Source organism: Tachypleus tridentatus, chromosome 10, assembly GCF_004210375.1.
Source record: "Tachypleus tridentatus isolate NWPU-2018 chromosome 10, ASM421037v1, whole genome shotgun sequence".
Classification (NCBI taxonomy): domain Eukaryota; kingdom Metazoa; phylum Arthropoda; class Merostomata; order Xiphosura; family Limulidae; genus Tachypleus; species Tachypleus tridentatus.
Window position 1 is genome coordinate 104,941,716 of NC_134834.1, and position 18,107 is coordinate 104,959,822.

At 29.9% G+C, this 18,107-nt stretch overlaps 1 protein-coding gene across 4 annotated transcripts in view; it reads left to right on the forward strand.

Moving 5' to 3' along the window:
- LOC143230027 (CYFIP-related Rac1 interactor B-like) overlaps nt 1-13,186 on the forward strand; it is a 68,205-nt gene extending 55,019 nt beyond the window's left edge. For all 4 annotated transcript variants that reach the window (XM_076462976.1, XM_076462975.1, XM_076462978.1 and 1 more), the window contains 3 exons: nt 2,776-2,902; nt 4,021-4,091; nt 9,342-13,186. In XM_076462976.1, coding sequence (XP_076319091.1) covers nt 2,776-2,902; nt 4,021-4,091; nt 9,342-9,405 — 262 coding nt within the window. In that variant the 3' untranslated portion in view covers nt 9,406-13,186. The remainder of the gene's footprint in view (nt 1-2,775; nt 2,903-4,020; nt 4,092-9,341) is intronic.
- Nucleotides 13,187-18,107: the final 4,921 nt, after the last annotated feature.

The following is an 18,107-nucleotide window of genomic DNA, read 5'->3' on the forward strand; positions in this document are numbered from 1 at the left end:
TGTAATTCATAGAGTAAAATTTAAAAAAAAAATGCTCAGATTAAGGACTTTTGTTAAGACTTGTATTTCAGGATAGCCGGTATTGGTATTACCATTTTTACTAATAAAGCAGAGAACAATTTTTTCAACCTTCTTAGTTCATCCTGATATACATTTTTACTTCAAGTGGGTTTCTCATCATCACATTTTGATGAGACTTCCTTATAAACAATGAAACTATCAATTTCTTAGAATTTTCCTGCCCAGTCCAAACCATTGGTTTATACTTGCTAAGAAACTATCTTTCCTTAAAGGTATAATTTTGAAGGGTTTGTTTCTCACATGATTTTCCTATTCTTACTCTGTATTGTTTGGAATGGCCTCTCATTCCCCATTTTTATAACTACACAGCATGGTTAGAATAAATATATTAATGTCGCTCAGTTTTAGAAATAGCTATAAGCAGAGTGATGATATTATTGTAGAGAGCAGGCTCTAAATTATTTAGTTCAATATGGAGGGAATCAAGTGGTACTAGAAGTACTGTACAGTTTTCTGGAAAATTGATAAGACCTTGTACCTGTAGAGAAATACAATTAAATGTAATGGAAGTTAAGAAAACATAGGAGGAAACTACAGATCTGAGATTTTTTTTTTTTTTTTAGTTTCATAAGACACTTTTCATTTTTGATAGGCAATCCTTATTTATTGAATAGTATTGTTAAGTTTATTGTAATCAAACAATGCACATATATAAAAGGATGTATAAATTGTCTATTAGATATACACTAAATGGCCCAAAGTATGTGAACACCCGACCATCACATCCATATGTGCTTGTTGAACATCTCATACCAAAACCATGGGCATTAATGTGGAGTTGGTCTCCCCTTTGCTGCTATAACAGCCTCCTATTCTGGAAAGGCTTTTAACTAGATTTTGAAATATGGCTGTGAGGATTTGCTCCTATTCAACTGTAAGAGCATTAGTGAGGTTGGGTACTGATGTCTGACGAGAAGGCGTGGCTTGCAATCAGTGTTCCAATTCATCCCAAAGGTGTTTGATGGGGTTGAGGTCAGGGTTCTGTGCAGGTCAGTCAAGTTCTTCCACACCAACCTTGGAAACCATGTCTTTATGGACCTCACCTTGTGGACAGGGGTAATGTCATGCTGAAAGAAAAAAGGGCCTTCCCAAACTGTTGTCACAACATTGGAAGCACACAGTTCTCTAGAATGTCATTGTATGCAGTAGTATTAAGATTTTCCTTCACTGGAACTAAAGAGCCTAGCCCAAATCATGAAAAACAGCCCCAGACCATTATTCCTCCTCCACAAAAGTTTACAGTTGGCACTATGCATTTAGGCAGGTAGCATTCTCCTGGCATCTGCCAAACCCAGATTTGTCCTTCAGACTGCCAGATAGTGAAGCATGATTCATCACTCTAAAGAATGTGTTTCCACTACTTCTTAGTTCAATGGTGGTGTGCTTTACACCACTCCAGCTGATGCGTAGCATTATGCATGGTGATCTTAGGCTTGTGTGTGGCTACTCAGCCATGGAAACCCATTTATGAAGCTCCAGACGAACAGTTCTTGTGCTGACATTGCTTTCAGAGGCAGTTTGAAACTCTGTAGCAAGTGTTGCAACTGTGGACAAATGATTTTTACACACTTAAACACTCAATGGTTTCATTCTGTGAGCTTGTGTGACCTACTGCTTCGTGGCTGAATTGTTGTTGCTCCTAGACATTTCCACTTCATAATAACAACACTTACAGTTCACTAGAGCAGCTCTAGCAGGGCTGAAATTTGACAAACAGACTTGGTTGGAAAGGTGGCATCCTATGATGGTGTCACATAGAAAGTCGCTAAGCTTTTTAGTACATCCATTCTACTGCCAATGTTTGTCTATGGAGATTGTATGGTTGTATGCTTGATTTTATGCACCTGTTAGCAATGGGTGTGACTGAAATAGCTGAACCCACTAATTAGAAGGGGGCCCACTTACTTTTGGCCATGTAGTGTAAGTTGACTTTGACTAAGAATATTGTGAGCAAAAATATTATCTTCTCTAACTTGATGGCATTTTGAAAAATCAGTTTCTAAGTCATCAATAAATCTTTTTCAGTTTTTGATGGTTTTTTTTATGATTTACATCTGGAAGTAGGGATTACTGCAATTAGCAAAATAAAGTTTCAGAATAAATATTTTAATGAATATCAATAAATTTAAAACTGACTGGGTGTATAAAGTATAATTTTGTGATAAACATTAATTAATAAAAACATTGAAATTCTCAAACAACAGAAAATATGTTCTTGTTTTTTCTAAATATTGTTTTAAACATTTTGGAATTTCATAACAACAACAAAAAATAACAGAAAAACTTAATTAAAATGTATGAATTTCTTTTAAAACCCAAACTAAATAATGTTTATTAAGTTCTTGTACTTTGATGAAATATTTTCACTGTGAAAAGTAAAAAGTCAGGGGATATTAGTATCAGTACAAAGGCTACAACAGAGGAACTGAAAGCTTACTAGTAAAATAATGTTATCTTTAGGAATGCCCAAAAACTCTGATGAATTTTCAGTTTTATTACATTTTTTGTCTAAAAGCACACCAAGTCTAGGACAACAGGAAATAATTATTGTTTAATATATACATGATGCAGTGAAAAAAAAAGAACAGGTGATGCAAGCTTGTCCACTTGTGTTGATTTTTTTGTAGTTGTGAGATCAAACATTTAACAAAGTATTAATGTCTCTCTTTCTTTTTTTTTTGTCAATCTTGTTAGAGGATTCTCTTCAAGATTTCAAAATGAGGAGACCATCTTGTTTGTGCTGAGAGTGATGGTTGGTGTCATCATTCTCTATGATCATGTTCACCCAGTAGGAGCATTCACAAAGACTTCACACATTGATGTAAGTTTGATATGTAAATTATATGTATCTATTGATTCATAATTGAAACACTCTTCATACTACAATGTTTATTCCAATATGTAAGCTTAGAAGGTTGTGATGTAGATGAAATTGATTATGTCTAACTAATATGTGGTTTAAAGGTGTCTGATGTAAGTTCCAGCATCTATGCCCAGAATGTTGTGATGTCTAAGCTTTTGAGGCAAGGAAGCCTATTTGGCCTAACATTTAATGCAGTTTCCTTTTACATGATGTATTATTGCTTTTTTTTTTCCTTTATTATCATTATCAACACCAGTTTGTAAATTATAATATGTAAACCCAGGAAAAAGATGGTTTTTGTCAGGGCAATGACTTGTGGGAGACAAGAGAGAATTCTTAAATGTTTTTATATGCTCCTTCCATTTGAAATTGGTAATTTAATAGAATTTAATACAAAATTTTCTTTGTTCAAATATTATTTTATCATACTGGCCTTGCAGAAACATAGAAGTTAGTTTGTTTATATTCTAAAATTCTTACCATGGAATTGATATTTATTTGAATCATTCTAAGAATTGTATTACAACACTGGTATACTTTAAATCTTGTGGGATTACTTTTGTCCATAATCATTTTAAGGACTGTATGACAACACTGGTGTATTTTAAATCTTGTGGGATTATTCCTGTCCATAAACATTTTAAGAATTGTACTACAATGCTGGTATATTTTAAATCTTATATGATTACTTCTGTCCATAATAATTTTAAGAATTGTATTATAACACTGGTATACTTTACATTCTATGATTATCTACTGAAGCTATGTTTAAATAAAACATACCTTCAGTTTTAACACTTTTGAGGTGAAGGAAATATTATGTAAATAATTTTTGGTAAAAGTTTAATATTTATATCAACTCTTTAGGTAAAAGAAAGCAATGGAAGTATGAGACATGACTTTACCACTAGTTCCTTAAAATCTAGTTCTATTAAACAAATTACTTTAACATATACAGTAATACATCTAGATGACTATGGGTACTAATGGCTTGTTTCACCATTAAAATATAACAATGGGGTAGGGTTAATTGTGTTTCCAAGTAATGGATATATATTTTATTTCTTGTATTTCAGGTTAAGGGATCTATTAAAGTTCTTAAGGAACAACCACCTAATGTTGTGGAAGGTTTACTAAATGTTCTTAGGTGAGTATTATAAACATTTTAACTCTTCATTCTGGTCTGTAGAATCATTGTAAATACAGTAGTACGAACTGTCTTTTGTCTGTCCATGGAACTACTTTGCTGTCATTTAAATTTTGTTAGAATGTCAACATAATTTCACTAGGAAAAAAGTCTTGCTTTACTAATTGTATTGATAATCTTTGAAGAGGCTACTGTTTATGTAGATGAGAGTAAATGTGTGTATTTGGTTTGTTTGGATTTTTTGAAAGCATTTGACAAGGTACCACATAAAATAATTCTCTAAAAAGTTGTCTCTGTAGGTGTGGGCAAATAAGTTGGTTCATTGAATAGAAGAAATCATAGGGTTGTTATAAAAGGAGTACATAAGGGTTAGTCAAACTGGATTGATGTTAAAAGTGGGTACATAAGGGTTCAGTCTTAGAGCTTACTCCTTCTGATTTACATCAGTAACATCAAATGGCCAATAACCTATTTATATTTGCTGATGATATTAAAGTTAAATTTTGCTGGTAGTGAGGAGGATGTTAGTGTCTTACACAAGGATTTGGATTATTTATTGAGTTGAACTAATTGGTATAATTAAAAACCCTCTACTAATAAATGTAAGGTGATGTATGTGGGATGTCACAAACTGAATTATGAGTATAATATAGATTTGGAAGAACAACCTTAACAGTCTCTGATTTATTATGCTACCTATGTTACATATTAAAAGTTTAAATAACTGGAATTTTAAATTTTAATTTAGAGTTAATTGAATAGTAATATGTATCAAATTTATGATATTTGCCAACAAGATTGATGCAAAGAGTTTTCTTGTTTGTATACTAAAATATATTTGTGTTAAAAAAACAATACAATTACTATTAATGGTTACTACAACTACAAATATTGGTTTAGGTACAAGAGTTTTATAAACTTACAAACTATACTGAGTCTTCTATCTGGTCTACAGTTGAATATTTTATTGATGGTCTGGGTTCATGATGAGCAAATTAATTCTAAGTTGATGTGTTACACCTCACCTAAGCTAACACTGTCTTTTTTTGGCTGGCCTTACATCAGTTACAAGCTTGCTTCATACCAAGGAATATATTTAATGTCCTTGTAGAAATAATAACGTCTAAAGTAATTCACTGAAGTTAAACAGTTTTTAATGCTCAAAATCTGTAAATGTTCCTGGTCCAATTCTGTAGTGTTCTGATTAATAGGCATTAATCACCAATATAGCTTCTGAGGCATATAGCACACTTACTGTAGCTGGCTAATAATAATAATAAGTCTCTTAGTGCATTAGTTTTATATTCTGTATTATTTCAAATTTAAGACACATCCCAGTTTTAAAAAGGAATTTTCAGGAAAAAAGAATTGAATGATAATTAGAAAGGAGTAAGTGTGTTTTAACAGAGTTTATTAATATTTTTGATTTGTTAATAATGTATTTAAAGTGAAATATTACAAAACAATATATAAAATATGCAGGAAATTTAAAATTTTCATTACAATAATGTTTCTTCCTGTTTTCTCTATTTAATAAGAATGATACTCTGATGTTTCATCTGACTCACTGTTATATCCTCCTGAAGCTGAAACATCTACATTGCTTAATTCACTATTGTCATCTTGCATTCCATCTTCCACATTGGATAAACAACATTTTAAAAACGGATTTTCTAATACTGTTGCCCGAAACTTCTTTTAAAGTTTTTGAAATCCACTCCACTCTTGTTGGTGCTAATACCCTTTTTATTATGCCACTCGGTGTCAGAGTATGATTGTCTTTATTCAGCCAAGCATCATAATGCTTATGGATATGGTCTTTGAATGACTTGTTAATGGACACATCAAGAGGTTGTAATTGACCTCTCATTCAACTAGGAATTATCACCAGATCACTGTTTCTGTTCCTTAACCTACTTTTGATTGTATTGGAGAGATGACTACAAAATGCACCCATTACAAGCATGCTCTGTTGCTTTAATAATGCACCAAGCCGATGTCCCCATACACATCCCAACCACTCTTCCATTAACTCTGATGTCATCCTTGCATTTATTTTGTGCAGAAACTATTACATCTTTGTAACAATTTTCTTTTGGCAATGTTTTTCTATTTAATATGACATACAGTGGTAATTTATTTCCATCTGCAGCTACACACAGCATGACACTAACTCTTAACTTTTCACAACTAGTGGTTTTGTTTGTCACCTGTTTTTCTCCTTTGGCACTTACAGTGTAGTTGTGCAGCATGTCAAAAAACTGCCATTTCATCTGCGTTACTGATTTGGTTTAGTGAATATTGATTCCTTTGGTGTGGACCAATAACTTAATGTTGATATTCAGTGAATTTTGTTTCAAAATCTGGTGGCAATTTTGACTAATTTTTAACCTTCACCATAATAATAAACCTTCTCTTTCCATACATTTCTCACACTAGCCACAACTAGCCTTGAAAGAAATACTACTATTATCTGCACATTGTTTTGCTTTTAACGTTAAGACTCTTTTTGTTGTAGGCAGTTATTTCATGATATGTGTTAAAATGGTGGTATCAGTTTCAAAATGTCATTCTTTTCTTGGGCCAGAAAATGACTCAGTACTTTTCTTTGCAAGAAAACAACTTGGTTTCCATACCATGACAACTATGTACATTTGCCTCATTCACTGTGTACTTTTTAGTGGCTGCATGATTCCCAAGCTGTTCAGTGCACAAAATAACTTATCTTTTAAATTCAGCACCATATGTAAAAAATGCAATAAAAATGTGAAAAAAACCAATAAAATAGCATCTGAACAACAGGTAAGTCAGACAAAGACTAAGGATGGTTATATCCAACTACACTGCTAGAGCCACTGACATCGGCAAATTTGACGTTTTGTAATTGTTTTTTTTTGTCTTTTCAAGCTAAATTCTTTTTAAAATATTGTCCAATCTGTTTGTTAATGCAGGATTTTCTCTAAAATTTTTGTTGTTCGAGGAAAATGATGTTTTCAGGACTTTCAACAAGTGAAAAATAATACCTTGAATTTAAGATGCACCCTAATTTTCAGTTCGTAAAAATGTGAAATAAGGAGTGTCTTAAATTAAAAGTAATATGGTACAAATTATGCAAGGTTCTCAAACTTTCAACACTGTTCTAAAATGTGCTGGTATTTTCATAAAATATTGTTGGTTCTTACTCTCAAGAGTCTTACAAATTTACAGAACAGGCAGAACTTATCCAATTCACATCCAAAAATATACATCACATTTTAATATACATGAAACTGAAACATGTGTACATATTAAAATAAATTTATAATTCTTAATCTGTTATTCAGTGTTATAGAAGTAAAGGATCAGTCTCTTAAACCATCCACTAAACATGCTTACCCTTTCAGCCATGGGGGTATTAGAGTGTGCCAGTCAATCCAGCTATTTGTTGGTAAAAGAGTAGCCCAAGAGTTGGTAGTGGGTGGAGATGACTAGTTGCCTTTCTCCAGCCTTGCACTGAAAAATTAGGGACAGCTAGCATAGATAGCCCTCATGTAGCTATGTGCAAAATTCAAACAAACAAACAGAAGTAATCAGTGATGTCGAGAAACCCACTTGTTGAGAAATTTATATGCAAAAACGGCTCGTTTGGGTTGAGAAAATATAAACAAACAGAAATATAAATTTTGGCAGGGTAAGAATCTCTTTTAGTTTAGACAGCTTTATTTTTTAACAAGGTTATTAGTCTTTGGAATGGATTGCCTCCAGATGCTGAAGGTGGAGTTAATTTAAGTGTCAAACTAATTTAATGGAAATCTTAATGAATATTTGAGTAAGAGCTGGCCTTGAGCTTTTTAGTGTTAAGTTTAATTACTGAGTAGGACAGCCCAGATGAACCAAGAAGTCCACTGTTGTCCTTTACAGTTATGTTAAAAAAGCAAGTTGTATACAGGGTAGGGCAAAAGTTTCTATACTGATATTTCATTTATAATTGTTACTTTGAAATAGATTGCCTTTTATCATTTTCATATTTTCTCTGGTACCAACATTATATAACACCAACCATGTAGTGTCAGTTCTGTCACCTACATAGTTCCATTTTACAAATCGTATTGTACTAACTTTATAGTAACTTTTGTGCAAATCTGTTCTATTAGTCATCTATTATAAATTACTTTTGTAAGAAAATCTTCCTAGAATTTGCTTCATTTTTGTACACATTGTTTGGTAGCCCAAGGGTACTAGGTAAATTTTATTAGCTTAACTTACATTGAAAAAATATTTAAACAGCCACATTTTATATTTTGTAAAGCACATTTCTCAATAATTTTTTAATACTATAATATAGGTTACTATTAAATGGAATGTAACTTGTCTGTAGAAAAATAAAACATTGGCCATTCTTACATTCAGCTATAGAAATATAATAACTGACTTTTTGAACAATGATATTTTATTATTGTTATGGCTGGGAAGAGAATAAGAGTAATAATGTGGATGCAAAAGTGTAAACTAGAGATGAGGGGAAGATGGGGCAGGGCATTCAATCCTTAAAAGAACTAAAGGTCTAAGATGTTTGGAGATACATTTCGAATCACCTAATACCTGTAATTTATGCATAAACTAATTTTAATTTTAGTTTGTGATGAGGGAATGGTTTATGTGAGTTTGAGACAAATTTCAGTTTAACTATTTATATATTCTGAGCACAAGTCTTAGCAAGCGTGATATATCAAGCACAGGGTAATCAGATCATACAGCCTGCTAAAAGCACGTGCATTGGGGGTGTTCTGTTATTTCATGGGTTTGGTTTATTTTGAATTTGAGCAAAGCTACTTTAGTGTAGTCATCCCTAATTTATCACTGATAAATTAGAGGGAAGGTAGTAGTCAACACCACCCACCACTAATTCTTGATCTTCTCTTTTGACAATGAATAGTAGGATTGACTGTTACATCATAATGTTCTGTAGCTGAAAGGGCAAGTATATTTGGTGTGATGGAGATTTGAATCCTTGGCTTTTGATTGTGAGTTAAGTGTTCTAACCACCAGGCCAGGCCATTATTTTAAGGGACTGAAAGCCTCGTAGTTTGTTTCACTGTTAGGTATGAATAATAATAAGGTTTTAATTTTAGGTGTAATTTGTCACTCTAGTGCAAGGATCCAAGCAATTAGTGCCTCATTTGTGCTTAAGACTGATGCTATTTGTGCCAATGACTGAGAACACTTACAAAACTATGAAATAATTGTTGCTATGTCATTTTTTTCTCTTAGATATACCACAAGGCACCTGAATGATGAATCAACACCAAAACATATTAAAGGTCTTCTAGCATGATATGTAATTTAACAATTTTTTTTTCTGTAGTGTATAAATGAGATGATGCAATGTTTGTATTTAATCTTCTACATTGAAAGATGTGTTCTATTCAGTGATTGTGGTTTTACTCTGAGTGATATTGTTTTGTTTTACCTCATGTAACTGTGAGACTGCTTCTTTATTTGTATCATAAGAAAAATAGTTTTTTTTTTCATCAAGACTGCACTCATATTGTTTTACTAGAACAAATACCATGGAATCTACATTTATAGATATTTGTCCATTCTTAGTCAGTATTATATTATATAATTGAATGGATATTTTCAAAGGTTACCTTATACAAATTTGGTCATTTGAAATTTTTAACGTATTAATGTAACTCATTTTTTTAGTGTATAATGATTGCTCATTACACATTGTATAACTTAATTCACTTTGTTTTTGGGATGTATTCATATTTAACTACATATATATTTTGGTAACTAGCTAGTAAATGTTGCTGTAATATTAAATGTATTGCTGTATGAAATGTGCTAGGTCAAGACCTGATTTCTGGACTTTCCATGTGATTATATGAGTAATGTGTGTTTCTACTATTTGTGAAGATCCTGAAGTCAACATATTGTATTCCACTTCTTGCTGTTAATCAGTATAATGTAGCTGAAACTAAGTGCATGAATTTTGTGGTTTAAATTGTTCTTGTTTTGAAAAGCCTATAAAATCATTACAAACATTAATTGGTATTTCATCTTAAGTCTGACAAGTAATGTTTCAAGGTGTTCTTTGTCTAGTCCCTTCAAGATGTAAAGGGGAGCTACGTGATTGAAACTATTTATTTTCTTTGTCACAAATATTAAGATTGTGTTTTTTCTCCATCTCTATCATGGATTATTAGGCTTAGATTGGGACTTATCATAACTCTGATTTGTAGGAATATCATTCCACAATATTTCAGATTAAAAATGCATAATTTCAAGTATGCAACAATAATAACGAAATTTTCCTGATGACTGAAAATATGTTTGCAGCAGTTACTGGTTTTGACAGCGTGGCTTGTTAATTATGTACAGCAGTTGCCATTTTAATTTTTAGGTAACTGAATTTTTTGAATATATGAGTAATAAGGTTTTCACAATTACAGCTCTGCATCGGAGTGATAAGTGGAAAGTCTTCAGACTTAAAGTGCTTAAAACTGAGTTTTGATACCTATGGTGGGCACAACACAGACAGCACATTGTATAGCTTTGTGCCTAACTACAAACAAATACAACAATAACTAAAGTTTTAATTTTTTTAAATCAAGAAAATGATTAAAGATTTGTATACTTTATAAGAAACTAGCTGAAACAAAATGAATAATTTTGTTTTAATAATTATCATATTTTTAATGCTATTTTATGAAACTAGCATTAGAGTTAGTGAAATAATTAAAAATTAAATTAAAATTTTACTGTTATGTAAATATTAGTTGCAAATTTATGAAAATAAAATTAGAAAAAAAATTATGGTATATTTTTGTGCAACATTCAGGAAAGCCCAATAAGTAACTTGAAACTGAAGTTAAACCTTTGAGAAGTTCCATAGTTTACTGTAAAACCTATAACCCTTTTGTTTTTTCTCCAGGTAGTTTGAATTTACTAGAAAAATTAATTGTATTGTCTCAAATAAAAATGATTGCTTTAAATATGTATTTTGAGTTAACATTAAAATTTCAAAAATACCAGACATTAATGCTAATATCAAATCTTAACTGAGGCTTAAGAGAAGCACTTAGCAGGTTCAATAATTAACCTTCATAAACACCTTGATGACATCTTGTGTCTGTAATGTACTGAGTATGTCACTTGTGATGTGACATTTCTTCTTTAAGGAAATCAATTATAAGTTTTATAAAAGAATATAATGATCTTGTACAGTTGATTTAAAGATCTCAAACAAGCCTTAGTAACACTGACATTCACCAAGTAAACAAATTTTTTATCTGCTTTAAATATCTGGTAAATCTTGTAAGGTTTTCATGTGTAATATCATATATATTGGTGTTATTTTTTGATTCATCATGCAAACTGAAGATTTGACAAAAACCAAAAATGCCTTCCTCATCATCATGTGCTGTTGACTTTTTTATTTTATTGGAGTTTTTTTAAAATGAAGATGTTTTAGTTTTATATAAACATTGTGTATAAACATGTACGATGTCCTGATTTTGTGTGATCTATTATTTGTTAGGAATTTATGTAAAAATTTCCATTTGTTATGCATCTGTGAAATGTAACTTGATGGAAGAGTTGATGCTGTATAAACAGATTAGTTATTTGTTATTTATTGAACAATATTTTAAGAACATTTTTGTAAACTTGTAAAGTTTGACAAAGATACTATAGAATTGAAATTCATTAGAACTTAAACATTTATTTAAAAGTGTTATATTTAGTTACCAATAATGTTGATTGAAAATTTGGCATTACTTACACATAGATAAGTAATGAATCTGTTGTTGCATCTTTTGAATAATTAATGCAAGTTAATGTTCATCACTAGAAATGATACAGAAAAGAAATAGTGACTGGAATTATTTTTGCTTCCTGCATTATTTGAAATAGTTGAACTGTCATAATGCATTTATTTTAGACAAGTAATCTCAAAAAAACTAACATCATCAAATATTAGATTTTCATTTATAGCAAAATATAGATTATATAATAAAATTAGTGCAGAAGAATCTAGGGTTTTTGGAACATTACGTTTGATAAGAAGTGAATTGAAATTCACACTGTTGGAGAAGACATCTCTCATAAGACTTTAAATAGAGGTAAACTTGCATGTAGGGAGAAACAAACTAGATGAGCAAGAAAGAAACTGAGTTTTTATCCTTTTTTTAACCGACTTATGTGTCCAATACCCGAATAAGTAATTACAAATACTATTCTGTAATTCATTATTTTAGAGCAGATTTGGTTTTTCTCTATGCCAGTGGTTTTCACACTATGTTTCATAGAACTCCAGGATTCTATGAAGGTTCATCAAACGTTCCTTACGAAGATAATGGCAATATTCCAATTTTAGGGACCAAATTTCTTTTAAAAAATCCAGAGTCAGTTGATACTTGACCATCTCCACGTAGTTACATACCAAGCAAACAACTTTACATTAATAACACTATTACAAACTTGGTCAATTTCATCTCGGCTTGGCATTAAGGGTGGGCTTAGAGTTAAGCTCCATGACAGAAGGAATGACGTAAGAGGGTTATGCAGCTTTGTAAAATTTTAAAACCACTTCTCTATGCAACAAGGAGTTAGGCAGCATCAAGAAATACATTTTTATTTCTTAAGTTTAATGTCTCACAAACAATTACGTTAAATTTTTGTTAGTAGTGTATAAGAATTATAAAAATATTATTGTAACTGTAGGCAAGCCCTCTACATTAAAATGAGATAAACACATTTCTGTTTCATGTAATAATGGCTTTGAATTCCTCCAGTTCAACGAACTTTGGATTAGGGTTTTAGAATATATGAAATTTAATCTAAAATTTGATTCTTTCTTTGAAAACCTACAAACCAGTGTTGTTTCCCATACTTGTTATGTATTGTGTTTAAGGTGCTAATATTTAATGCATGTATACAAGTAACCTCACAACTGTTGCAAACGTTGTCAGAATTTATTGAGGTATGTATTGTATGGGTCTTTAGAAACTTTCATTGTAATCGTGATGTACGATATTGCCAGTATTGTTTTGATGGATTAGTGAACTACTTAATATTTTATGGATACAGAAATAAAAAAAATCCACTCATATTTTGTTGTACCAATTATTTTTACAACATTTTCGTATACGTAAAATCAAATACATAATTGATAAGGCCTAGCATGTTAAACACCAAGTTTATGCACTTGCAACGCCAAAATCTGGGGTTCGATTACCTGTGGTTAACAGAGTGCAGGTAATCCAATATATGGTTATCTGCTAAAACAAACAAGAAATAAATAATAAAATTATATCTGCAAAATAATGACAAGTTTGTGGAATACATTACACTGAAAACCAATGCACGCGTCATCAAAGGAAGGTGTTACACCCATTTCCCTTTAGAAGCTTGCTGCGATGGGATTTGATCAATATTATTAACAAAACTTGAGAAATTTATTGTAAAGGATAATTCCAGACACTTCTCAATTTATACTATATTAAAGAACATAAATATGACTGTAGTCTTACTGTTATCGCTATCATGTGCTTTTACTTACATTAAAATGGAACTTCCCAAAGAGATTGAAGCCTTTTTTAAGTCACTGGTGCTTCAGTGTATTGTACGTTTTAATCACAAGGTGATTCTTGTTTTCACGCCAAACTTTCAAATTCGTATTAGTATCCAAACATTAAATACAATTAATTAAAGATTTAATTAGTGTCATGATTTTACTAATAACAGTATTCCAGTTAATGAAGTATAATTAGTGTCATGATTTTATAATAAGTATTCCAGTTAATGAAGTATAATTAGTGTCATGATTTTACTAATAACAGTATTCCAGTTAATGAAGTATAATTAGTGTCATGATTTTACTAATAACAGTATTCCAGTTAATGAAGTATAATTAGTGTCATGATTTTACTAATAACAGTATTCCAGTTAATGAAGTATAATTAGTGTCATGATTTTACTAATAACAGTATTCCAGTTAATGAAGTATAATTAGTGTCATGATTTTACTAATAACAGTATTCCAGTTAATGAAGTATAATTAGTGTCATGATTTTACTAATAACAGTATTCCAGTTAATGAAGTATAATTAGTGTCATGATTTTACTAATAACAGTATTCCAGTTAATGAAGTATAATTAGTGTCATGATTTTACTAATAACAGTATTCCAGTTAATGAAGTATAATTAGTGTCATGATTTTACTAATAACAGTATTCCAGTTAATGAAGTATAATTAGTGTCATGATTTTACTAATAACAGTATTCCAGTTAATGAAGTATAATTAGTGTCATGATTTTACTAATAACAGTATTCCAGTTAATGAAGTATAATTAGTGTCATGATTTTACTAATAACAGTATTCCAGTTAATGAAGTATAATTAGTGTCATGATTTTACTAATAACAGTATTCCAGTTAATGAAGTATAATTAGTGTCATGATTTTACTAATAACAGTATTCCAGTTAATGAAGTATAATTAGTGTCATGATTTTACTAATAACAGTATTCCAGTTAATGAAGTATAATTAGTGTCATGATTTTACTAATAACAGTATTCCAGTTAATGAAGTATAATTAGTGTCATGATTTTACTAATAACAGTATTCCAGTTAATGAAGTATAATTAGTGTCATGATTTTACTAATAACAGTATTCCAGTTAATGAAGTATAATTAGTGTCATGATTTTACTAATAACAGTATTCCAGTTAATGAAGTATAATTAGTGTGATGATTTTACTAATAACAGTATTCCAGTTAATGAAGTATAATTAGTGTCATGATTTTACTAATAACAGTATTCCAGTTAATGAAGTATAATTAGTGTCATGATTTTACTAATAACAGTATTCCAGTTAATGAAGTTTAATTAGTGTCATGATTTTACTAATAACAGTATTCCAGTTAATGAAGTATAATTAGTGTCATGATTTTACTAATAACAGTATTCCAGTTAATGAAGTATAATTAGTGTCATGATTTTACTAATAACAGTATTCCAGTTAATGAAGTATAATTAGTGTCATGATTTTACTAATAACAGTATTCCAGTTAATGAAGTATAATTAGTGTCATGATTTTACTAATAACAGTATTCCAGTTAATGAAGTATAATTAGTGTCATGATTTTACTAATAACAGTATTCCAGTTAATGAAGTATAATTAGTGTCATGATTTTACTAATAACAGTATTCCAGTTAATGAAGTATAATTAGTGTCATGATTTTACTAATAACAGTATTCCAGTTAATGAAGTATAATTAGTGTCATGATTTTACTAATAACAGTATTCCAGTTAATGAAGTATAATTAGTGTCATGATTTTACTAATAACAGTATTCCAGTTAATGAAGTATAATTAGTGTCATGATTTTACTAATAACAGTATTCCAGTTAATGAAGTATAATTAGTGTCATGATTTTACTAATAACAGTATTCCAGTTAATGAAGTATAATTAGTGTCATGATTTTACTAATAACAGTATTCCAGTTAATGAAGTATAATTAGTGTCATGATTTTACTAATAACAGTATTCCAGTTAATGAAGTATAATTAGTGTCATGATTTTACTAATAACAGTATTCCAGTTAATGAAGTATAATTAGTGTCATGATTTTACTAATAACAGTATTCCAGTTAATGAAGTATAATTAGTGTCATGATTTTACTAATAACAGTATTCCAGTTAATGAAGTATAATTAGTGTCATGATTTTACTAATAACAGTATTCCAGTTAATGAAGTATAATTAGTGTCATGATTTTACTAATAACAGTATTCCAGTTAATGAAGTATAATTAGTGTCATGATTTTACTAATAACAGTATTCCAGTTAATGAAGTATAATTAGTGTGATGATTTTACTAATAACAGTATTCCAGTTAATGAAGTATAATTAGTGTCATGATTTTACTAATAACAGTATTCCAGTTAATGAAGTATAATTAGTGTCATGATTTTACTAATAACAGTATTCCAGTTAATGAAGTATAATTAGTGTCATGATTTTACTAATAACAGTATTCCAGTTAATGAAGTATAATTAGTGTCATGATTTTACTAATAACAGTATTCCAGTTAATGAAGTATAATTAGTGTCATGATTTTACTAATAACAGTATTCCAGTTAATGAAGTATAATTAGTGTCATGATTTTACTAATAACAGTATTCCAGTTAATGAAGTATAATTAGTGTCATGATTTTACTAATAACAGTATTCCAGTTAATGAAGTATAATTAGTGTCATGATTTTACTAATAACAGTATTCCAGTTAATGAAGTATAATTAGTGTCATGATTTTACTAATAACAGTATTCCAGTTAATGAAGTATAATTAGTGTCATGATTTTACTAATAACAGTATTCCAGTTAATGAAGTATAATTAGTGTCATGATTTTACTAATAACAGTATTCCAGTTAATGAAGTATAATTAGTGTCATGATTTTACTAATAACAGTATTCCAGTTAATGAAGTATAATTAGTGTCATGATTTTACTAATAACAGTATTCCAGTTAATGAAGTATAATTAGTGTCATGATTTTACTAATAACAGTATTCCAGTTAATGAAGTATAATTAGTGTCATGATTTTACTAATAACAGTATTCCAGTTAATGAAGTATAATTAGTGTCATGATTTTACTAATAACAGTATTCCAGTTAATGAAGTATAATTAGTGTCATGATTTTACTAATAACAGTATTCCAGTTAATGGAGTATAATTGGTGTCGTTTTCTTTTACCAACAACAGTATTCCAGTTAATGAAGGCAATGATTGAGGTGTCCATGATTTTACTAATAACAGTATTCCAGTTGCAAACTGAAGTATAGTGAGTGTCGCTGATGTTACTAATAACAGTATTATTCCAGTTAATGAAGTATGATTGAGTGTATTGATTTTACTAAGAACAGTATTCCAGTTAATGAAGTATGATTGGTGTCAATTATTTTACTACTAGCAGTCTTGGCAGTTACGTAAGTATATATGAACAATTGTCATGATTTTACTAATAACAGTATTTCAGTTAATGAAGAGTATAGGTAGTGTTAATGATTTTGCTAACTAACAGTATTCCAAAGCAATGAAGTAGCAAGGTAGTGTGATGATTTTACTAATAACAGTATTCCGGTTCAATGAAGTATATAATTAATTGTGTCATGATTTTACTTAATAATAAACAGTATTCCAGTTAATGAGGTATAATTAGTGTGACAAGATTTTATTAATAACGTAGTATTCCAGTTAATGCGGAAGTATGATTTGTGTCATGGTTTTGCTAATAACAGTATTCCAGTTAATGAAGTATAATTGGTGTCATTATTTTTACCAATAACATTATTCCAGTTAATGAAATTTTAGTTAGTGTCATTATTTTACTAATAACAGTATTCCAGGTTGTGAAGTATGATTGCAGTCTAAATTTATTTTTTCCTAACTTAATAGTATTCCAATTAATGAAATATATGAGTTGTGTGATTGATTTTTTACTAATAACAGTATTCCAGTTAATGTGAAGTATAATTAGTGTCTTGATTTTGCACTTGTAACAGTATTCCAGTTAATGACAGGTAAGATTGGTATCATGATTTTAATAATATGGCAGTATTATTCAGTTAATGAAGCATAATTGGTGTCAATATTTTACTGCAACCAACATTCCAGTTAATGAAGTATATGTAAATTGATGTGTTTTTACTAATAACAGTATTCCAGTTAATGAGAAGTTTAATTAGTGTCATGATTTTACTAATAACAGTATTCCAGTTAATGAAGTATAAGTGGTGTCATGATTTTTATAATAACAGTATTCCAGTTAATGAAGTATATATTAGTGTCATGATTTTACTAATAACAGTATTCCAGTTAATGAAGTATTATTAAGTTCAAGATTTTAATAATAACAGTATTCCAGTTAATGAAGTATAATTAGTGTCATGATTTTACTAATAACAGTATTCCAGTTAATGAAGTATGATTAGTGTGTCATGATTTTACTA